General features: G+C 38.0%; 1 protein-coding gene across 2 annotated transcripts; it reads left to right on the top strand.

Moving 5' to 3' along the window:
* Positions 1-1,684: 1,684 nt before the first annotated feature.
* LOC148830726 (matrix metalloproteinase-9-like) lies at positions 1,685-23,283 on the top strand. 2 transcript variants are annotated; one of them, XM_088920795.1, is made up of 10 exons: positions 1,685-1,803; positions 2,514-2,546; positions 12,603-12,773; positions 13,338-13,511; positions 16,257-16,424; positions 17,917-18,087; positions 18,512-18,685; positions 21,013-21,180; positions 22,205-22,375; positions 23,056-23,283. In XM_088920795.1, the coding sequence occupies exons 1-10, from the start codon at positions 1,767-1,769 to the stop codon at positions 23,085-23,087; spliced, it is 1,299 nt and encodes a 432-aa protein (XP_088776921.1). In that variant the 5' UTR covers positions 1,685-1,766; the 3' UTR covers positions 23,088-23,283. The 2 variants fall into 2 exon arrangements, with proteins under 2 accessions (XP_088776921.1, XP_088776920.1); XM_088920794.1 differs by having other exon boundaries at positions 1,716-1,803; positions 12,588-12,773.
* Positions 23,284-24,889: the final 1,606 nt, after the last annotated feature.

The raw sequence follows: 24,889 nt of genomic DNA, 5'->3' as shown, positions 1-24,889 counted from the left end.
TGTTTCGCATAATCTTAGAATAAATGCTCCTACAGTAACTTTCTAAGGTCTCTCCGTCAAGTAGAGAATTTGGAGCAAAGATTTAATCACGAAGACCAAGAAACTGTCAAAACAACTCAAGAGATAATTTTGTACAAAAGCACAGATGACAGGAAGTCTGTCCCTTCCAAATGAGCAGTTTGGCAAGGTCAACATAATCCTTTTTGACAATTTAATCTACTGTATATTCAAGCTTTATTATCCTCTAGGGGAAATGTATTTTACAGCACAGTCAAATACAACAATGAAAACAAGGAAGATAAACCTTACCATGAGAAACCAGTACATCAGTATTTTCATGATATAAGAGAGTTACTTTATATTGTTTGAGAGGGATATTGCAGCAATTATGAAAGATCCCTTGGTATTTCCCAGATAGGAGTAGTGTGAATTTACAATGGAGAGGTTGAGGCACACTCTCCATAATGCTCTTGGCCTTCTTTACAACCATTTGTTTTAGAGGATATTTAAGTTGTTTTGATTTGTCACAAATATTTTGCTACTGTAGATATTTTCACTACTTTTACCAACGTATTACAATTAACAGTACTGATTTTCTAAACCAACAAGTGAGACAGCATATTTTGACACTTTCAATAAATTACTTATAGAAAAGTCGTTAAATAGTTCTATCTGTCTTGAAATAGCTGTGTTGCCTAAGAAAAAAAGTGCCTCCTTTGGCCTTTTTTATAAATGGTAAAACAATATTTGTTCCATCTCAGGTTTTTGGCCTTATGTCCTAAGTAATTGTATTCATTAACAATTTCTACAGTTGACCATTAATTGCAGCAGGTTGGACGGGTGTGGAATTGTTTCTAAAATTAATTAAATGTCCTTTGTTTTAAAGACACTTAACTTTTTAAGAGTTAACCATTTAGTAAAATCATGTACAACGGGCCCATGATATTTTTCTAATAATATGACAACAACTTTCCATAAGAAGACTTAATGCAATGTCTTGTCTGTGTGTTTGCTCTTACAAGTATAGGTGTACAGTACAAAATGTACAAAAGGAACTAAACACTGCCTTGTAACTCCACAAAGCGTTCTTTTAGGTAACTAAAAATGTTTCAGTTCCCAGAGGTGGTTTGTAACAAAGTATTTAAGTGATACTGTAAACATTTGGCAAAAGATTTTATAGTCAGACAAGACCAATTTGGACCTCTTAGGTGTAAATCCAAAGTGTTACATCTGATACAAATACAACATAGTGCATCACTCAATCAACACCATCCCTACTGTCAATTATATTGGTGGCAACATTGTCATTGTTCTGCTTCTAATCAGCAGGGATTAGGAAGCATGTCAAGACATACAAAAGATGGAGCAAAGTACTGGCAATTCCTAGAAGAAAATATAGACCTACTGTAAAACTAGGACAAACTGTCCAAGAAGACTTTCTGCAGGTCAAGAACAAGAAAATTAATGTTCTTGGGTAGTTGACTCAAAGTCAGTAAATTGAATGGGAAGACTTGAGAGAGCTTGAGCAAATATATCAAGAAGAATGGGCAAAAATTACACCAAGCTGGTATGCAAAGTTGATCAAAATCAAACTGAAATCCGGTTTAAAATACAGGCTATTTTTGGCTGAGCTATCAGGTAGGGTATAACAAAATAAATAGTATGTACACAGTTTATATACGCCAGTATAAATATCCCTCCCACATTATCTCATTCTTACACACAGTATAAGGGATACAGAGCAGTAGCAGAATACATCTGCAGACATGAGACTCTGCGTTCTCTGGCTCACATTCCACCTGGGTGAGCTCCTGATCCTTTGTCTTGAAAAATTTTTTTTATATGACTTTTATACACTATGAAAATCTCAAAATTATTGCAATTATAATGCTTATAACCTTATGCCTGTACTTTCTGTGTTATTTATTGGTTACTCTGAGTACTGATTACCTTGCGTCTGTAAAAAGTTGTTTATGTTTAAAACGCTTCTTTTACTAACAAAATGTTATTGTGTTTCTGACATAATACGTAAACTGCAGGTAGTAACAAAATTAAGTTTTTGATAACAGAAAGGTATGAAAGGAAAGTCATCCAGCTGCTGGATTATATACAGTATCTGGCTATAAAAAAGGGGAAATGTGTGGAGAAAGAAAAAAAATACTGTATGCTACTGTATGGCGCCTTAACTTCAGCTAAAATAAAGGCATGATGATCTCTTCAACTCTAAAACCTGGACTCTTGATTTGTTTCTTAGTCTCCTGAAGGGGGTTACCCTCAATCATCTGCCTTCAGTTTGATCCTGAAATATCTGTAAACACAACAGGGCAGTTCTCTGATATCCTCAGTTAATAAAGCAGTGAAAGAGTTGTTCATTCTATAAACCATTGTAAAGTCTTCAATATTACTGTGTTCTTCAGTAGTTCTAAAATTCTAATTTTTTTATTTATCATAATAAATATGTGTAGTCACATAAGATGTGGAAATTTTAAATGTTTGCTATTTTGTTTTTGCAGGGTTCATTACTGGAAAATCCCTTGCAGCAAAAGGTAAAAAAAGTTTAATTATTTTGTATGTGTATGTATACAAAGTATGTTTGGGAACATACTGTATGTAATTGTAAGACATTTAGTGGACTATATGTAACTTCATTTTACAGAAGCCAAATAAAATAATATAGAGAGCAAAGCAATCAGATATTAATGTGAGGAAATACTGTATGATCTCTCAACATTTATTTCTATTCCGTTTAATTATGTAATTTGTGTTTATCTACCTTAATAAAACAAACAGTAACTAAGAACAGGAGAGGAAATGTTTTACATAAAGAGTTGTGACATACAGCACAACTCATATGTTGTGTTACAGTACAACCCACATGTAAGGAAGAATTGTGTGTGCTGGCTCCTGCCTAAAGAAAAGAAATCTGGCATTTATTTTTATGAGAGTCAGTGTCACAGATGGGCCTCAGCCTTCCACGGAGGGTTTCTGATTAGACCCTATGCGGTGCGGTGTAACCTGAGACAAATAGGAGGCGGACATCAGGGATAACACACAAGGGTTTATTCGCAAAGGTAGTGCTCAGTGACAACAGGTGCTCCAGTGAACAGGGGAAAACAAGGCATCCAGGTACAAGCTAATCTATGGGGGTAAATCAGGGCACAGTCCAATAATCCTAAACCGGGCGATCCATCCAACCAGACAGACACAGGGAAATCAGGAACAGTCCAAGAACATACGGAGCCAGGTCCTCCAGAACTCCGGGCTCAGGGGGACTGATGCCTCTGGCAAGGCCTGTGCCCTCAGACGACTCCGCGGTCTGGTTATAGGCAGGCCTCTGGACATCCGTATCCTAACACTGAGCCCTGAGTATCGGAAGCTCTAGGCTTATATATCAACACTGATTCTTAACACCTGGAAATAATACAGCAATCAAACTAGGACTCGGGAATTTGGAACACCCCTTAGGGGAAAGCATGCTAAACCCTAACAGTCAGTACCTCCAACTCTGAGGTTAAGGTTCTTCTGAGTGAGGGAATGGGGAATAATGATGAAGAAGTAGGAGACAGGTTTTTAGACAAAGCTCTAAGTTTTCCTGACAATCTACCTCCCTCACCTATAGTCATGAGCTTTGGGTAGTGACCAAAACATTGAAATCATGGGACATTTTGGTAGAAGTTAGGTTTCTCTGTAGAGGTGCTGGGCTAACTCTCTGTGATAGTAAGAGTGGCCTGAGGAGAATTAGGAGAGCCTGGGAAGCTAGAGAGGTTAATTATTATACAGTACAGACACTATTGATTACATTTAGTACAATGTTCCGTAGGCATCTTTAATTAACTTAAATTGTCCACCGTGCTAAAGTCTTGAATAATTGAATAATTTATAGCTTGGAAATAAGTATTCAAGTTGAAACTAACATTTTATTGGAATAGAATTACATTATTTTATTAGTTCAAAGTTATTTAATATAAAGACAGGAACATACATGGATATTGTTGCACATTAATTCCAAAAGATTATTTTGTCAGGAAGTGATAGTTGCAAGGAATCACATACAGATGCAGCCATTCAAAATGCGCGGTACAAACCTGCGGTACGGTAACCTACCCACAAGCGATTGGCTGGCCAAAATGACCGACAGGGGCACTCGTGATGCATTGGTTGGTTTTGAAAAGATGTAATTATTTAATGTCTTTACTGTGCACATTTTAATCCGCTTAGTTTTGAATATTTATATGGAATTTTACCACTAAAGGGAAATTTTAGTAGCTGAGCATAAAAGGAAGAGGAGCATAACGCATCTGAAGGTCATAAACGATATTAATTTAGGAACATAAACATTACTGTATGTACGTAAACTGTACTGTGTATGGCTGGTCTTGGTAGTTTAAAGAAAAAATACACCAGTCTTCCATTTCTCCCTAAACATTTTAAGCATGAAAGTTTTATGAAATGGTACCCAAATATGCGATTGCTGTATAGAATGAATTTTAATTTTAAAAAATTATTTAACACGAAAATTAAGCTGTTTACATCTTACGCCTGAGAACAGTCACCCGTTGCTACCCAACGCAGAAACACAGCCACTAACTAGCAAAGAGAGGACATTAGCTAGCCAATATGATAAAGAAATAAATGATTATTTTGTTTATTTCTTTTGCACATTTATTTGAACATTTCCATCGATTGTACAAGCACTTGGAAACTGTCCAATCCCTAGTTCATCAGGCATTTTCTTTTACGCTGCGGGCATTCTCCCGGTCTGGAGCCGGTCTGTGTCTTCTAGGATATAATGCCAGCGAACTCTTGTTTTAATGTCCACTATAACAGAAAATCTCCTTTGCTTTTAACCGAGCGTTTAATAATTTCCTAAAATGAAAATGATTTACTTTATTTCCCTCACGGGATCAATAAAAGTATCTATCATCTGTCTAAACTATGGGACAGAATTCTGGGGTCTCCCCATACCAGAGATTATGGTAGGGCTTCAGAATGGTGATTGGCTGACACCATCTGACACCCCTCTGATTGGAGAAAAAAGACGTGCTGGTTTGCTATACGTACATACTGTACCAGGAAGAGGATTTCTTTCTATTCGAAACGTGTATTTTAAAAGTTTAAGAAGTAAAAACCTTACAGCCTACACAGATTTCTAAACTGATCAGGATCGTTATCTTTGTCTTATGCATAATAATGTTCACTGCTCTGTCCAGCAAATTAATAATAAACTTTATTTTATATAGCGTTTTAAACGAATAAGTAATTAGATTGCTCATAAACCTAATCACTTATTCTACATAAACACAGCGTAATTGCTCTCTGAAAATGCTTTTTCTTTTTATTTAGGCTCAGATTTCAACTATAGATCGTATTATTATAAACTTTCTTGGAAAAATGTCTTTTATGTAAACCATGTTTGCTATTAATTCATTTAGGGCTAGAATATGTTCATTGTCTTCCAATCGAGTCGAGTTGACATTAGAAGCTTGCCACGCCCGGACTGTTACACCAACGCATTAGCATGTTAAAGCGATTTCATTGAGGAGCCTAGCTTTCTTAACTAGTAAGTACTGTACTTCCTTGGTTTTGGAGGGGGGAGGTGTCTTTCGCCCCCTTCTACTTTGAAAATACCTGTGAAACCGGTTTAATTCGTCACAGCCAACACTCCCGCAGAGAGGGGGGTTGTACTCGTTAATGTCTTAGCCGGAACACATCATTATATCTCATTTTGTATTTCTATAAAAAAATCGTTTGCCCAGCCTAACACTATTGTTGTTATTGTTTTTATCCTGTAAAGCGCTTTGAGGAGCACAGCTTTCTCACCACTTAGATTACTTATTGATACCATCCTTACACAAAGCAGAAACTTCTTGTATTTTCCGATGACATACAAGTGGAAAGATTACAGATTTTAATCGTCTTTTTTCTGAACCAGGGAAAATCTGATCATGTTTCTCTATAACAATAATAAAAAACTTTATTTTACATATCACCTTTAAAAGTGGCATCTCAAAGCAATACAGTAGATGTAATCTAATTTGCTGATTATGCCTTCTGCGATCCACTCCTGCCCTCACACCTAAAGAAGACTGTTTTAAATTTCTTTGCGCGGTCCATTGTGCAATTAACCCTTGTATGTGCTGTCCTTAGGGTGATATCACATAAAGGTGATATCTAAAATAATGTTTTTTATTATTGTTATAGAGAAACATGATCAGATTTTCCCCGGTTCAGAAAAAAAGATCTGAAGTATACTAGTTTGTCACTAGTATACTTTTAATACAGTCTTTGCTGTGCTCTTGAGATCCTTGTGATATTCCGAGCTCTGGTTGAATGATAAGTGTCGCAGTTTAAATCTCTCTCTCTCTCTCAATTCAATTCAAGGTGCTTTATTAGCATGACAGATGGGTACAATCAGTGTTGGGTATTTACTTTGCTTTGAGATGCCACTTTTAAAGGTGATATATAAAATCAAGGCTTTAACTTGCTTTAACTACGCAAGTCTGAGTTCTTGTGTCTGTCCTATCCGAACCCGAAAGTATCACAATATGTATTTTAATAGCAGGTGGTGTACAGCTTTTTAGTATAGATTACACTTTTCTAAAATGTATTTAAAAAATAAAAACGATTACAATCTAATCTTTCCACGTTTGATCCCAAGATCCCAAGAAAAATAAATCTAAACGGGGAGAAAGCTATGCCGAAAGTTTATTAAGATACTTAGAAGACAAAGATATCAATTTATGTTGCATTTGTCTGATTGTGAATCACAAAACACATATATTTAAACCCGCTTTTGCGATTTAAATCAAAACGCGATTTAAATCAATATAAATGTTTATATTGTAACGCCTAGGTGACTACTGTATTCATTGTTATTAAAATGACTTAAATTCGATCATGTTGTGATATTTAGAAATATACATTTGTTTGGTGCGAGCGAAGTTTTATTTAATCTCTGAGCCATACTGATTCTTATGGAAGCCAGTTTCCACCAGGGAGTAAAAAAAAAACACACTATGGTATTCTCTCCGATGCAGTGCAGTTAAAAACATATCTCTGATGCTGTTCCTAAATGAATATCGTTTATGACCATCAGACGCTTTATGCTCCTTTTCTTTTATCCAGTGGATTGAACAGGGAGAGGCATTTCATGATGTACTTTTCACTGATGAAACAACAGTGGCTCTGGAACAGTTTTCAACCATGTCGTTTTATAAAAAGGGGAGATATGTACGCGTTACTGAAGCTAAAAGTTTAGCCTTTGTCACTAATGTAACCACTAAATAAAGACATATAGAAATCCCTACGTTACAGACTGTATATGGCTGGTATTGGTAGTTCAAATTAAAAATACACACCAGTATTCCACTTTCTCCCTAAACATTTTAAGCATCAGAGTCTTACATGTGGTTATTTGGAAACGTTTGTACGTGCTCCTTCTGACCATGTTACTGTTTACTGTTACTGACCATATTAAGTTTAAGTGCCTGTGGGCACTTTTCCTGTCCGTGGGGGGTGGACCGTCTTTCATTAGAAGGTTAGTCTGTTCTACTCTGAGAATGTAGAGGGGGTGGAAAATAATTCCGTGTCGCATTAACTAACCTCTTCAGTTTATTCCGCCAGACAGTACATGAATATAATTATATTGTTATTAATTTGTTTAGATACGCAATTCCATATTATATTCCCTGTTAATCAAATTCTAAAAGTATGCTTGTTGACTCCGGTATCACGTTAGTTAAAGACTTCGATGCTTAAAATGTTTAGGGAGAAATGGAATACTGGTGTGTATGTTTTCTTTAAAGTACCGAGACCAGCCATATACTGTATGTTTAAGTTCCAAAATTAATATCGTTTATGGCCTTCACACGCGTTACAGTATGCTCCTATTCTTTTTATGCTCAGGTACTAAGATTTCCCTTCAGTGGTAAAATTCCATATAAATATTCAATACTTAAACGGGCACAGTTAAGACATTAAATATACATATACATACTGTATACAGTACAGTTTGCATACGGTAATATGTTTATGTTCCTAAATCAATCTCTTTTATGAGAATGTGAAAGGCATGGTGAATCGATTCTCAAAAATTACTGTACTTTGCATGATTGGAAACAAATGCGTGATTGCGAAATGCTGTGGTGTTACTTTTACAAAGACGGTCAACGAAAAAAAGAATGTGGACCAGGGCAATACTTTGAGTTTACAGCTTGTCCAAGGTCATTCATTATTAATACTATTAGTAATATCTTCGTTAAAGACTTTGATGGCGACAGCTCAATCATGAGAGGTTGAGCTTTATTAGCTCCACCTTGCGGAAATTCCGGATACTATTATTTTAATTGCGGTATTATAGGAGAATTTACGGTAACTCGAGGTAGACCGCGTAAAGTGCACCGCAAAATAATGCGGTATCGCCCGCGCATTTTGAATGGCTGCATCTGTAGCAATAATATTCTATAGAGATGAGGAAAATGTGTGTGAAACATGAATTTTCATGTGTACATTAAGCAAGACACTTAAACATGACAGCAGACAGAATATTACTAAGTGATATGTGAAAAGCCTAATTACGAGAGATCAGGATAATGTATGAAATGAGTTGTGTACAGAGCATAATAATAGATTATTTAATTATAGATTACAGCATAGACAGTTGAATATTTAAAGAAATGTTCAATATACAGTAGACATTAAACGTAGAATTGATTGTGTGTTAATTGTTTAATTAGACTGTGTTTATCTATTATTATGACAGATATCAAGATCAGATCACATTTTAGGAGTGATTACTGCAGGAATACTGATAATTCTGAAGGGTTCACAAACCTTTTCTCACAAATGTACATGAGCTCACATCCGTGATCCATGCATCCTCTGGTTTGGGGATGCAACCGAACCTGAGAACAAGGAAAGCTTTGACTTGGTGGATTGACCATCTCTCTAACTAGGAGAGAGTAACTGAGAAAGTCCAACAGTCTGTGCACAAAACCTGGAAAGACCTACTGGAACAGTGGCCAGGGAACTTCACACATGGCCATGCATCAACTACAGCGGAATAGCAGCTGGTTGAGGTCACGTTTTTTGCAGAAGAAGTCCAGAAAAGTTACAAGCCTGTCACGGATGTCGGAAAGGCAAGCCGTGGAATGGCAGAAGAGCGAAAAAAAGACCCTACGTGTAGCGGCGGAACGGGGTTAACCCAAGCTCAGCTGGTCAGATCGAAACCTATGCCCTCAGGCCATGGACGTTGGGCAACCAGGTGCTAGGCGGGTCTCAGGACATCCAAACCTCAATGCTGAGCGATGAGGAAAGAGGACCTGGAAATATATAGCCCCATACAGAGACACACTGGAAGGACAAGCAAAACACTGGAAACTAGGGTCAGAACAGAGTAGGAGCGCCCTTTAGCTGTAGAGGGCGTGACACAAGCCTGGTTTGGGGTGTTACTCCTTGTCCCCAACATGTAACCAGGTGGTTTCCTCTGATAGCACTCAGTGAAAATTCCAGGTCTTAGCTTCAGGTTACCACATGATTACATAACGGGACAGCAGAGGACAACAGCTAGGAGCTCAGATGGAGAAGATGACAGCAATAGCTACAGCAATGCATGACACAGCCCTCATAAGGGCTAAATTCAGGGTATCAGGGGATACCTAGGAGCGGAACAGAATAAAGTTAATGGGACCAGTCATGTTGCTACCCTAAAGTGTGACATAATCCCTATTTAGGACTTTGGTTATCCCACTAGGGAAGGAGTGCCAGAGGCACTGACTGTTGGAAAGGAGGACGACCTGGTGAGCCAATGCCAACGCGAACAACTGTGGGCTTGTGGTGTAGCAACCATGCTCTGAAGCTCCTTTGAGCTCTAGGCTATCTTTAACCTAAAACACCCTAAGGGAATGTGGTTCAGATTGACTCAGTTGAGTCTGCTGGTCTCTTTCTACTCAAGAAAAGGATCAGAGGCCCAAGGATCAGAGGTACAGGTACTGTCCATCACCCAACAGACAATCAACCAATGAGGGGACTGCAGGGTGCCTATCAGGACTATACCTAATAACACCCTAACCAATCTACAACTGTGATGTTGTAACTTAAATGCTAGCAGCATTTTCATTGGATAACTCTCATCTTCTCTATCCAACTAAACTTGCAATCTGACTTTACCAACCCCATAACTGCAAGCGCTTCATGTCAGGATTAAACCTTTCTTCTAGAGGCCAAAGCAAAAGAGTAAGTCAGTAAAAAGCGGAATTCTGCTCATGATATTCTTTCTGCAACAGAAGACAGCTGGTCTATTTTTGTTGACATCTTAAATATCCAGGTATATCCAGCAAACAGCTATACTGTAGCTGGGATACACCATTACTGCCAACTGTCTCACTTGCAGCCAGATTCAAGCCAACAGCTCTGCAAAGACTGCTTTAAACAGACTCTTTCAGTGACAATAACTTCCCAGCGCTTATCCACAGCAAGGCTAGGCAAAGCTCTCTCTCTTCTCTCTGCCCCAGAGGTTTTATCAGGTTTGAATAATAAAACCTACAAGGTATACCATAACATACTGTACATTACAGTCATTGTATTTTGTCTCTGAAGTTATGAACTCTGATCTTTGTATTCACTGAGTGATGAGTCAAAATATTCTATTGCTTTTGTTATTTTGTTATGCATTTTTGGCATAATATCAATAAATAATATATCTAATTGTTACAGTAAATTAAAAACTCTTACATTGCTGCAATTCTAACGGTTGTGTGACCAGGCCATGGTATGTGGGGCACAGTTACAGAACTGCAGAACAAGCAAGCCTTTTTCATAATGTTTTAACAACAAATATTGCATTGTCTAGGTATATTTCAGCACATATTAACTTATTAATATCTCATTCAGAGTATTTAGCTCCTGACAACAATTGAATACAGATTGCATCAAAATACAGAATCATAATTGGCCCAGAAATTCTGCATCTAGGTTATGTAGATTTACCAATTATTTGCACTTTAGCAGAATGGATCATTTTTTTCTGTTTGTACAGGAAATTACTTGCATGCTCTCTAATAGCTGGAGGGATTTTGAGGGCCCCATGTTAGCACAGAAATCAATGTCTCTGTGACCTCTTAAAATCAGACAGTCAAAAGCACAGTAAGACGATGATGCCATACCTTTACATATGTTGGCACATATTTTACATAATAAATATGTAAAATAAATTACCATGATCCCCAACTTGTAAAGATTTTTGCCAAGAATATATCCAAACTGTCGGAATAGTTAGAGACACATGAATTCTTTGTTCTCTGGCACAGCTCTGGTGAAAAGAGTAATAATTCAGGCACACTGGGGTTAAACAAAAGTTTATTAATAATGACAATAAACACAATAAATTACACACAACATAAACATATAACATAAAGTTACGCAATGAACAAACTTTCAAATAAGGCATCCCAAAGGCGAACGGCCTTACCACCCAGATAAACTCCAGACTGTTACAAAGTATTCAAACCCTTATATAATGCCTACAAAGGCCAAAAATAAGTCATATGCTGCCTTCTAAACTAAATAGAATAAACCTATACTTACATCTCTCTTTGTAAACCCAAATGCTATAAAATAAATGGAAACTTATTTCCCTATTCTAAAAATGCACTCACTAACCAGGAGAGTCCTGTTTTTAACTGAGGGGTTCTTTACACAAGAAATCAGAGATCCCTAAAACTGATTAAATGCAAACTTTTGTAACAGGGTTCCTGTCCTTACTTTGGCAAATGGACCTGTGCCGATTGCTGACTCCGGTCAATACCTCTTCTTGTAGGTAGAAGGTCAGCGATAGGATTTCTTGGGATATTCTCCTTGAAAAGCAGTAACTGGAAAAATTCCAGGGAATAAACAAATTCCAGGGAATTATCTATAGTGCTTGGGCAAGGTTCTGTAGTGAACACTGAACAGCTGCTTGAGCATGTTATAAGGGTGACTCTATTAATTGGAGCAGCTGTAGGCAATGAAGTTACTATTACATTCCCATGTGGCTGTCTAAGCACTAAGCACGATTCTTGGGCTGAGGGTGCCCTCCAGTGGCAGTTGGTGGATATTTGGGAGTGAAAAACGTTGGCTGTGCTACACTCTCTTTACAAGGTTCAAATACTTAGCTCCAATCTAGTCTTCTCGGGTGATTTGGAACAAGGAACTCTCTCCCTCTTTCTCATTTTTTTCTCTTCCCCTTCGCTTGACTTTATCATCCTCTTATATGGTGTTTTTTCTGAACTGTTGATTGACCCATAATCATTTACCTGGAACTTAATTAACTAAGGTAAACCAAGGTAAACATAACTTAGTGTTATGATCACTGAAACTGGACCCCCTACATCTCAGCCAAACATCCCCTTGCACTTGTAAAGTTGTAAATGGTGAGACTAGCCAGATGTTACCCATCTAGATTCTTAGAGACACTTCTGTAGTCACCTATAGCTGTAACAATATTTACTGTACTGTATATAAACATTGTTATTTTTTTCACACTCTGAAAACCAAGTTTTTGGACATGGAAAACAAGGAAAACACAATAACTGGTTCCAGTTCACTTTCAGTTATTTTTCATACAGCTATTATCACAGTGGGTGGCAATGATCCTGGGAAAGAATGTATCTTCCCCTTCAAGTATGAGGATAAGATGTATTTCCAATGCATAATCAAGAACAACAACAACATTCCCTGGTGTGCGACAACCAGTGATTTTGCCAAGGACCAAAAGTGGGGAAACTGCGCTATCATTGGTAGGTAATCTGTGGATGCTGTATGAATTCAACTAAACTTAAGTGGGTCATTATGGAGGTTACAAAATTACACTTTACAATTGTATAACAAGCCAGTTGTTGATGCATTTACTAAGTGTTACAAATAACATAAATTATCTTTTGCAAGTAAGCATATGGTTAGGATCAGGGTGTGGTCCAGACTATGGGCTGAATTACCGTAGTTACTAAAATATTCATCTCACATGATTAACACTTTATTAATATTTAATTCATTGTTTTTACAACCCATAATTTAGAACTGAATCTTTTACTCACCAATCACAAATTTCAAACTAACTTGCTTAATGTTTTCCGACATACATAGAAACCCCCCATCAAGTACGAACTCTGGGTCTAAATGAGTTTTTTTCTCGAGTGTTTTTTCTCTTACCTTTTGTGAAATTCGAGAAGCCTTGCAAAAGTACAATTGGCTCTTATGGAATTTTTTATTAAACAATGACACACTGGTACACAGTGCTAAATTAAAAGGGCTCATATGAAACATTTTAGTTTTCACCTTGAGGTTCTTTTTTCTTGACCCAGGTTCTCCTACCACTGGTGGAAACAGCAACGGAGCTCCCTGTCAGTTCCCCTTTACCTACCAGAATAAGCAGTACTACTACTGCACTACACATAATGAAGGATCAAAACTTCCCTGGTGCGCTACAGTCTCCAATTATGATATAGATCCAAAGTGGGGATATTGCCCTACATCAGGTAAGTTAGTGCTGTGTTCTTTATTATCCCAACAAGTCCATTGTGTTTTATTTTCTTTTAAATGTAAACGGTATTACGGCGTGGTTAGAGATGCTACAGGAGCTCACAGTTCTTGTGTCCTGGTTTATGACTGGATTATTTTTGTCCAGGTTCTCCAGTTTTCTCTTACCTCCCAGAGATGTGCTGGATAAGTTAATTTGTATGTTTAAATTGTCCCTGACGTCCTGTGTGCTGATTGAGCCCAGCCATGTACTACAATCCTCTCCAGGGTGTAGTCCTGCCTTGTGCCCTATTCTTTTGGGATACTGTCTGTGTTGCCGCAACACTAACCAATAATAAGTAGCTCTCTTGTAATGAATCGTTTGCCCTCTGGAGTCACAAGTCATTCTCTCCCTTCATGTCTTTGAGCTTTGCCGCTGCAACTAGTAATCTTTTGAGAATCCTGAAAGTAAATCCATTGTAGGTAGACTGCACTGAAAATTAACATTAAAATTCATATCTCACAAATCATTGCAATCATAAGTATTGTAACAATATGGCACTAAAAATCCAATCAGGCTTGGGTACATGATGCAAAAATCTCAAGGACTTATAATGTAAGACCTTGCTTGTAGTGGACATAAGAACCTAAGAGGTTAGAAACAAGAAGTCATTCCGACCATCTGGCCCATTTGGTCATTAGTACCTAATTGATCCAAGGATCTCATCCAGCTGTTTCTTGAAAGGGGCCAAAATATCAACTTCAACTACAGTGGTGTGAAAAAGTGTTTGCCCCCTTCCTGATTTCTTATTTTTTTGCATGTTTGTCACACTGAAATGTTTCAGATCATCAAACAAATTGAAATATTAGACAAAGATAACACAAGTAAACACAAAATGCAGTTTTTAAATGAAGTTTTTTATTATTAAGGGAAAAAATAATCCAAACCTACATGGCCCTGTGTGAAAAAGTGATTGCCCCCTAAACCTAATAACTGGTTGGGCCACCCTTAGCAGCAACAACTGCAATCAAGCGTTTGCGATAACTGGCAATGAGTCTTTTACAGCGCTGTGGAGGAATTTTGGCCCACTCATCTTTGCAGAATTGTTGTAATTCAGCCACATTGGAGGGTTTTCGAGCCTTAACCGCTTTTTTAAGGTCATGCCACAACATCTCAATCGGATTCAGGTCAGGACTTTGACTAGGCCACTCCAAAGTCTTCATTTTGTTTTTCTTAAGCCATTCAGAGGTGGACTTGCTGGTGTGTTTTGGATGCTTGTAGCCTGCTGCAGAACCCAAGTGCGCTTCAGCTTGAGGTCACGAACAGATGGCCAGACATTCTCCTTCAGGATTTTTTGGTAGACAGCAGAATTCATGGTTCCATTTACCACAGCAAGTCTTCCAGGTCCTGAAGCAGCAAAACAGCCCCAGACCATCCCACTACCACCACCATATTTTACTGTTGGTATGATGTTCCTTTTCTGAAATGCTGTGTTACTTTTACGCCAGATGTAATGGGACACACACCTTCCAAAAAGTTCAACTTTTGTCTCGTCAGTCCACAGAGTATTTTCCCAAAGGTCTTGGGGATCATCAGAGTTTTCTGGCAAAGCTGAGACGAGCCTTTATGTTCTTTTTGCTCAGCAGAGGTTTTCGTCTTGGAACTCTGCCATGCAGGCCATTTTTGCCCAGTCTCTTTCTTATGGTGGAGTCATGAACACTGACCTTAACTGAGGCAAGTGAAGCCTACAGTTCTTTGGATGTTGTTGTGGGTTTTTTTGTGACCTCTTGGATGAGTCGTCGCTGCGCTCTTGGGGTAATTTTGGTCGGCCGGCCACTCCTGGGAAGGTTCACCCCTGTTCCATGTTTTCGCCATTTGTGGATAATGGCTCTCACTGTGGTTCGCTGGAGTCCCAAAGCTTTAGAAATGGCTTTATAACCTTTTCCAGACTGATAAATCTCAATTACTCTGTGTCTCATTTGTTCCTGAATTTCTTTGGATCGCAGCATGATGTCTAGCTTTTAAGGACCTTTTGGTCTACTTCACTTTGTCAGGCAGGTCCTATTTAAGTGATTTCTTGATTGAGAACAGGTGTGGCAGTAATCAGGCCTGGGTGTGGCTAGAGAAATTGAACTCAGCTTTCCAAAGATGTGATAAACCACAGTTGATTTATGTTTTAACAGGGGGGGCAATCACTTTTTCACACAAGGCCATGTAGTTTTGGATTTTTTTTTCCCTTAATAATAAAAACCTTCATTTAAAAACTGCATTTTGTGTTTACTTGTGTTATCTTTGTCTAACATTTCAATTTGTTTGATGATCTGAAACATTTCAGTGTGACAAACATGCAAAAAAATAAGAAATCAGGAAGGGGGCAAACACTTTTTCACACCACTGTATATGGTTGGCTAACTTGTTCCATTTTCCCACAATTGTTTGGGTAAAGAAGTACCTCCCAATCTAACTTTTAAGTGCACTTCCATGTAATTTCTACTTGTGTACTCTGGTTCATGTTTTGCTTTTTATTCTGAAGAAGTCCACTGTGTTGACATTCTCAGGGCCTTAGATGATTTTGAATTTGTGGATCAGACCCACTTGTAGTCTTCTCTGTTAAAACTAAACATTTTGTTTTTGGGGGCTGGGGGCTTTTAATTTGGACTGAATCTGGACAAAAAATATGCTTTCAAACACACAATTTTATGGATTCAGTTTCCAAATAGTTCTCCCACCAGCTTGCAATTCACTGTCTCTCTTTTTCATACAGGTATTGTCACAGAGGGTGGCAATGATCCTGGGAAACACTGTGTCTTCCCCTTCTACTATGGCAAGGAGCTGTATTTCCAGTGCACAACCAAGAACCATAATCGTCCCTGGTGTGCAACCACCAGTGATTTTGACACAGATGGGAAGTGGGGAAACTGTCCGGAAAGCGGTAAGAGTTCAGTGTATAATCAGTAGGCGAAACATACTGAACATCAAAACAAACAATTCAGTTGTCCCTTAACAAATTGTCCAATTTATTATCATGGAAATGTCTGTCATGCTTGTAGCAAGTCTGTCACGCCCGACATCCCTCCCCTAGAGGGTGCTCCACTATCCCGTTATTGTTCCTGTGATTGTGACTAAGCTTCCCCAGGTGTACCATTATGTGTTCTGTTATTTAAAGACTAGCTCCTCCAGTCCTCGGGGCTTAACATTAGGGTACCCTACGTCCATCTCCTGAGGGCATAGGCCTCATCCCCGACACCTCCCATTTCCTGAGCCCCGGGTCTGGACGATCTCGCCCCATCACCCTTGGACCTCCATCTTTTGCCCGTGTTCGTGTTTTACCCCTTCCTGGGGATTTTAACCTTGTCACGTCCCAGGATGGATAACTTGTTGATGGACTCCCAGACTGTGCCCTGACCTGCCTTTGGACCTGTTTGGATTTGGATGCCATTCTCCCCCGTTCACTGTCTCATGGATTATTTTGTGCACTATTAAAGCCCTGTGTGTTCTCCTATAGCACGCCTCCTGTTTTCTCCAGCTCTTACCGCATCGCGTAGGGTCTACTACAAGACCCGACACGGAGTTCTGTCCGTGGTCGTAACAAAGTCCACTGATATTTTATTAATCATACATTAAAATAATAAATTCATTATGCTGGTCAAGTCTTCTAATCATGACTCATAACCGAGCCGAGAGGTGCAGTTGCATTGTTGCCTTAGGAAATGGCCAGTTTAATATACAGAAAAATTGATTTATTCCATTATAGCATATTTTGAATAAAACACTGTGTATATACAGTACAATGAGCAAAGAAATTTTGCAAATTCTGCTACTAGGTTGTCTTTTAAACCATTTACAATTTATAATATAACGTATTTGCAAAGTTTCACAGATTCTTTGATGATTTTCAGTACATGCTTTAAAACTAGTATTTCCTATTTCTCATTGTGTTTTAATGAGACAATAATGTGAAATCTCTTAAAAGTGTCTCCAGCCTCTAAGCTGACGCCAGACATGTATTTTCTTTAGCAATCCTTCCATTTTAAAGGCCAGCAATGAAGTTCCAGCACAGTGGTCAATAATCATGGTAGGAAAAGGGTCTTTAATGCAAGTGCATTTTTGAGCTTTTGTGAATCCCAAAAGCAAAATCCATGTTCTAAACTGATCTGAAAAGTCTCGCTGTTCTTTGATCTCACAAATCAATGCACAATGATTGTAAAAATCCATGTGTGAATAAAAAGATGTGTGGGGTCAGGACAGTTTGATTTGTACTATGACAGCAATCATTTTTTTTCTGGTATTCAAACAATTTTATTTGCCAATACTTTGTACTTTAGATTTCTAATCTGTAAAGCAGTTTGTTTAGACATGAAGGATAAAAGTTAAATAAAACCTGAAGTGTTGTTTGCAGTTCACTGTCCCCCTTTCACATGCAGGTATTGTCACAGTGGGTGGTAATGATCCTGGGAAACATTGTGTCTTCCCCTTCTATTATGAGGACCAGCTGCATTTAAAATGCACAACCAAGAAAAATAACCACATTCCCTGGTGTGCAACCACCAGTGATTTTCCTAAGGACAAAAAGTGGGGTAACTGCCCTTTCTCTGGTAAGTTACTATAGAATTGCCACATTCTGCCCTTTAGATCCCCCAAAATCTGGGGTTTTCAAAACAAAGAGTAGAATTGAAAACTTTTACGCACTCACCTATCGCAAATGTCAAAACTATAACTTGTTGGATGGTTTCCAAAATGTATGAGACCTGCCATGAAGTACTCGATTTGGGATCTGAAACTGAGTCAACATCCAGGAGTCAGTCTGGGTCTAAATTAGTTTTTTTCTCACGATTTATGTCTTACCTTTTGTGAAATTCAAAGAAGTTTTATCAAAGAAACAATGGGCTGTTATGGACGTTTTGTTTAAAACAATAAAGTTCCATATATCTTTGTTATATAGTAGTTCAAAGTGCTAAATTATACAGCTCACATGACACGTTTGAGTTTTCATTTTGAGGTACTATCTTCTCAACCTAGGATCTCCTACCACTGGTGGAAACAGCAACGGAGCTCCCTGTCAGTTCCCCTTTATCTACCAGAATAAACAGTACTACTACTGTACTACACAAAATGAAGGATCAAGACTTCCCTGGTGTGCTACTGTCTCCAATTATGATAAGGACCCAAAGTGGGGATACTGCCCTACATCAGGTAGGTTACTGCAGTGTTCATTAGTGCACAGATCTAAATGGATGGATGGCATTAATACTATAGAAGGACATAAAGGTGCATTATACGAGTGCAGGGTGGCACAATGGAATGAGTCTTAGCACTGTTAGCATACAGCCATACACCTCCTGGGTCCCTGAGGAATCATTGATGCATAAAACCCCTCTAAAATCCTTACAGTACCAATGTGCCATCTCTATTTTTGGAGTTTCTTCTGTCTCAATCTCAGGAAGACTGAACAGACTCCTCCCATCTTCAGGTCTTCCTGGGTCTCTTTTAATAACTCACATAACACACAACTAGTGGTCCATAACCCCTCACACAATATAGCACCAGGCACTGCGATATTCAGTCCAGCTTACTCTTTATAAATCACCATCCTTCTTCACTAACTTTTCTAGATGATCTTGCTTGGCCAGGGATACTTCTCTATATTCACTTGTTAACCAGAACACTCTGACACAGCAGCAGTTGGGTTATTCTCTGAGATGGCCAATAGAAAGGCATAGGGACACTGTGCTGTGAGGCGAAGATACATTGGTATCTTGCCAAGTGATGGCCTGTTATCAAGAGGATCTAACACTTCTGATCAGCCCTGGCACACTAAGCCAGCCCTGTTCCTTCATTGCACAGCACGTCTTTCCAGAACCTGGGATTCCCCGCAGTACAGTCTAGGCTACATCTTCTTCAAGCTGCCAAATAGCACACTAAGTCTTACAAGTCTGTAAGCCCAGCCAATTCATTGCTGGCAAGACCTCTCCTGAGGATATCTCACTCTCTTTCCTTCCGGGCAGGAGTCTAGATACAGTTTGAGACCTCTTTTCAATAAAGAAACAATACAACATGTCAACAAGAACATAAAATAAATTAAAAACAATAATTTTGCCACTTTTTGTAGTCAAAATGCACATTAAGCATAGGCAAAGACAATATTGTCATACGTTTACATGCATACAAGACTCTACATTTTGACTAATCAAATATGAAAAGCCAAGTTCCATGTTAAAAAGTAGAAAAAAAACTGAATATTTTTGTTGAGCCTTCTTCTTCTTTCATATGGTATTATTTTGTTTTTCAGCACAGAATTAACCTTCACTTGTTCCTTTGCAGCCAAGGCCTGCTGATGTAGCTCCATACTCAAACATGTTGATCAATCTCTATATCAGAATAAGAAAAGGTTAAAAACTTGATTAGCAAAATTAGCTGTATTACCCCCCATGAGTGGGTTAATTCTTCATGCAGAATCTATCCAACTGTAACTGTTCCTTTTCCTCATGTGGAATCTCACATCTCACAAGACTCTTTCAGACCACATTTTGCAGCTTTTTACAATTAATGGGAGGCCATCTTGGGTCAAGGATATACCAATAGGGATGGATTTTGAGCCACCTCTCAAAACACCAAAGCACTGAAGTCAGTTCTAGATCTGAGTGAATGGAGTCTATATGTTCTCCAAGTGTCTGCATGCTTTTCTCCAGATGGTCTGGTTTCATCCTAACTTCCAAACAGATGTTGGCTACGTTAACTGCTGTCTGTATATTGTCATAAAAATAATAAGCATCAAACAGCCAAGTGGTAGAGTAGTTAGCACTGCTGCCTCAAATCTTCTGTTTTGTGGGTTTAAGCCCAGCCTGGGATGCCTTCTGCATATCATTTTTATGATTGTGTGTTCCCCAGATTAATATCCTCCCATCTTTCAAAGACTGCTTTAATTTGTATTAACTGGTGTCTACATTGTATCTGTATGCTTGTGTGCTACGCAAGTCCTGCAAAGGATTTGGATCCCATCCAGGGTTCAGTCCTGTGTCCTTTTCTTCTAGGATACAGCTTGGGTTGCCAGTAATAAGTGGCTCTCCAGTAATGGATGGCTGATCATGTGGGAGTCACAAGTCATTTACTTGCCTTATGTGAAAAATTGACTGATGTGCCTTGCCATAGCAATCAGTGATCTTTTGAGAATCCAAAAAGTAAATTCCATTTATGGAGACTGCACTGAAAAGTAATATTGAACTTGATATCTCACAATTTACTCACAAGCATTTTAACACATGACACTGAAAAGTCAAAAGGTCATTCAGACTTATTTATTGGGTGTATAGTGTGAAACATTGCTTCTAGCGCTCGTCATCTCTTGTTGCAACATAATATTGTTCTTTTGAATACTGTTTCTGCTTCTCTTCTTAGTATTCTGTTATTAAATTGCAGCAAGGCGTAGGTTTTAGATACTGTATGTAAGACAAGAGAAAGATCAAACCTGCTTGCAGTTGCAGTTGCTTGCTTGCTGTTTACTGTCCCTCTTTCTCATACAGGTATTGTCACAAAGGGTGGCAATGATCCTGGGAAACAATGTGTCTTCCCCTTCTACTATGGCAAGGAGCTATATTTCCAGTGTACAACCAAGGACCATAATAATCTTTGGTGTGCAACTACCAGTGATTTTAACACAGACCCAAAGTGGGGGAACTGCCCTGACAGTGGTAAGCAGCCAGTGTATAATCAGTAGAAATTGATAACAGAAACGGATTCTATTAAAACACCTCAATCCACTTAATGATGTAACCTGTTAGTACACTATCAGTTTTTATTTAAACCATACTCTACACCAAAAACAGTAAAACTAAATATTTATTAATGTTACTGCATTGAGATGAAGATCTACTGTAAGTAGCGTGGTTGGTGAGGACAGGTCAGTTTAAGGGTGCCTCTGATTCTTCTTCCTTTCACATACATTGAAACATAATACTGTAGATAGGACTTTAAGTAACACAGAAACCCTTACATTATCAGATTTTCCCCTTATTTTGAATATTCCCATTGTTTGAGAAAAACAGCTTCTGAAGATCAGGCTCAATCTAAGGAAAGGCCACTACCCTTCAGTTGCACTAAACATGATAGTTAACCAAGATGATTAGTGGAGGTGTGGTGGACCATTGATACTGAAAATGTTTTTAAAATTAAGGTATACATCATTGCAACATATCTGAATACACTTCTGGACATAAACAGAGCAAATAAATTATCTTGGACAAATGTCCAGCTATTCTCCCTGTAGTGATGTGAGGGTTTTACTGCAATCACTGGAAAATTAGAAATTGGACCAGTAAATAGAGAGTACTTGACGACTTCTAGGAACCAATCAAACATAATAATTTACAGTCTCACATATGGATTCTAAATATACAATATACTGTACAATTTATTGATATACAGTTAACAAAACATGCATACTGTAACACACAATAAATGGAATAGAATACAGTACATATTGTGAAACAATATGCTGTGAACACGGAATGCTGATCGTTCACTTAGGGATTTCAAAGATCACAGTGTAGCAGTGTAGCTCGTTGGTTCTATCGGTTTCATGTAATCTCATATAATTAAATCACATTCATTCTCAGATACAAGTTATTATGCATTTACTACCATGAAATGTCAATAGTGTTGGGAATTGCTAAATGAAGTGTTATTTACAATTCACTGTCTCTCTTTCTTATACAGGTATTGTCACAGTGGGTGGCAATGATCCTGGGAAGCACTGCGTTTTCCCTTTCTACTATGAGGACCAGTTGTATTTCCAATGCACAACCAAAAATAATAAGAACATTCCCTGGTGTGCAACCACCGGTGATTTTGACAAGGACCAAAAGTGGGGAAACTGTCCTGTCTCTGGTAAGGGTTGGCTCACAACCAGCAAAAGCTAAATTAATTCATTTAGGCTCAAGTGGTCCAGTGACTGGGCCAACTCTAGGACTGGACTAATTCAAAACATTGACTCGCTCACCAATTGCAAATTCTGAAACTAAACCCTGACCTTTTTGAGTGAGTTGGTCTCATAATGAATATTATCACTAAATCTCTTGTCTTTCTTTACCTCTAAATGAGATGCACAGAAAGAACGGAAAGCTTATGAAATAAGTTATTCATTCCTGCATAGAGTATGCTGTCTTTACACAGAAAGTGCTGAATTGAAGTTTGGTGTTCATGTTATGAAAAGTAATAATCTATGCATTCTAATTTTGATTTAAAAAAGATTTTGATTGTATTTTGTCAAATTGATCAAAAAGCTAATCTAACACTAAATGTCTAATTCTTGAATTTTAAATACAGAGTAAATTCCCAGATCAGAGGTTACAGATAATGCAACCCAATATTTTTAACCAAATTTTTACACACAAGTGTATTTGCAGTTTGTCAGAATAAACTAACTATACTGTATATTTTTGTTATATCGGGCTCAGTCCTCTGTGTTAATACAACTATAATAAAAGTCTTATATATAATGTTGTACAAAATGGATTCTAAAAGGACATTAATTGTCATGACTATTGTTGTTCTTTTTTTCTTTGCAGGTGGTGAAGAAGATGCACCCTGCACAGCATAATGATTAGTGCATCAGCTTGTGTCAGATTTAGAGGACATCTTGAATGCTAAAAAAAACTTTCTACATATGAAATCACTGAATCATAAAATCATATCTGGAAGTTATTTTTTCCTATTTCTTGTTCTTTACCATTTTCACGTGTATCTTTAAAAACTTTTAAAAATTGGAGTTAAATAAAACAAGCTACTTCATTGAAGTTCAGATGTTCTTCTGTTGAGATTCCCTACAACCTGACATGAGGATAGCCTCACTAATAGGAACCAGATCACATCAAATAAATTAAGAGTTTGTCTTAGAGTCAGCCTTCTGCATTTAAGGACAGTTCTTGAACTGTGTACATTTTTAGAACTGGAAATAGAAGACAATGCATAAATTGAGGGCAAGCATGACAGACAAGTCATTTCAAAGCTGTTAGAAAAAACTAGTATTGTAAAGTTAAAGTTATTTTGCATTATAGTAGAATGTGATTTCCAGCACATTTTAAGTAAATTAATTGATTACAGCAGCATCAGCTGCTGTGTCATTCCTCCAATAAACACTCTTCGCATGAAATTCTGTGGTTTGCAATGGTTCTAGTGGGCACAGAGCTACTGAGTGAGAACTCCTTGCATTTAGACTAGGTTTCTCCAGTCCAGGGGGCTGTTTTTACTCAGTTAACCGGGTATCTTTTGTAAACATGTTGTTAAAAGTCAGGATTTTCAGTTTCATGAAGCAGAATTTAATTCTATCCAGTTAAGTAACTACAGCAACATATCCACTATTTTTAACCAGCTCAGGGACAGGTTAAATTAATCTGAACCTGAAGTTAATCTGAAGTTAATCTGACTTTGAAGTTAAGAGCTAACAGACCAAAAAATGTCGCCTTTCTTCAGGGATCCAGTTGACATTATGATGTTATGACGTGTCACAATCTCACTACTATCTGTCCATTTTCCAATTGTTTCATCCAAGTTAGTGTCTCAGGTGTGTCATGGAAATATAACTACCAAGGAAGCCACAAGAGAGAGTTCTCACCTGAGTAAGGTCTTTATTTCAATATTGCAATATTGGGAGCCCTGATGCCACTTTGCAAAGTGCAACCAGAGACTCAATTTGTTACAAGCAGTACAGGGTTTTTATAAGACGTTGCGCTGTAAAAAGTTCAGCACTTGGTCCCTTCTAAAACTTCCCCTTTCTCTAAGAGAAAACAGATTACATCATAGAGCGAGAGAAGAAAAACTAGATTTGTTATTCAAAGCTTATCAGTTACTTTCAGCTAATTCTAATGACCCAGACAGCATATATTGTTTTGGTACATTGTCTTCTAAACTAACCTAAACCGTGTACTTTGTTGACGAACTGTTTTCTAAAATTCTGCACGTACTGTAGCACAGCAGTTACATCCTTGAAATATATTATCTAAAAGCACCAATATATTTTTTTCAAAGCTCTCTACATTTTTAAGAATCAATTTACTTATTAGATTTCCACTTCAGGTGTCATGCATACACTCACACCAGGACCAGTTTTCCCAGAAGCCAGTTAACCTACAAGTATGTCTTTGGACTGTGGGAGGAAACTGGAGCCTCTGGAGAAAACCCACAGAACACAGGGAGAAAATACAAGCTCCACACTGATAGCCCCCAGGTAATTAAATCACAGGGCTCCAGTGTTGAGGCAGCAATGCTAATCACTGTGTCACTGTGCAGCCCCACAGGATAGTCCAATAGGAGTTAATTTTAAGATGGCAGGTCATTCTGTTTCATCACTCGAAAAGGTATACCTGTCTGCTATGGAGATTAATTTAAATTTTAAAATAGGAC

Source organism: Atractosteus spatula, chromosome 7 (genome assembly GCF_055471065.1).
Source record: "Atractosteus spatula isolate fAtrSpa1 chromosome 7, fAtrSpa1.hap1, whole genome shotgun sequence".
Lineage (NCBI taxonomy): Eukaryota > Metazoa > Chordata > Actinopteri > Semionotiformes > Lepisosteidae > Atractosteus > Atractosteus spatula.
The sequence above is the reverse complement of the archived record's forward strand: the minus strand, read 5'-3'. Positions and strand labels throughout refer to the sequence as shown.

Coding starts and splice junctions, on each gene's coding strand:
- LOC148830726 (XM_088920794.1), top strand. CDS start 1,767: ATGAGACTCTGCGTTCTCTGGCTCACATTCCACCTGG. Junction 18,686..21,012: donor GGGATACTGCCCTACATCAG/GTAGGTTACTGC, acceptor TTTCTCATACAG/GTATTGTCACAAAGGGTGGC. Junction 22,376..23,055: donor GGGAAACTGTCCTGTCTCTG/GTAAGGGTTGGC, acceptor TTTTCTTTGCAG/GTGGTGAAGAAGATGCACCC.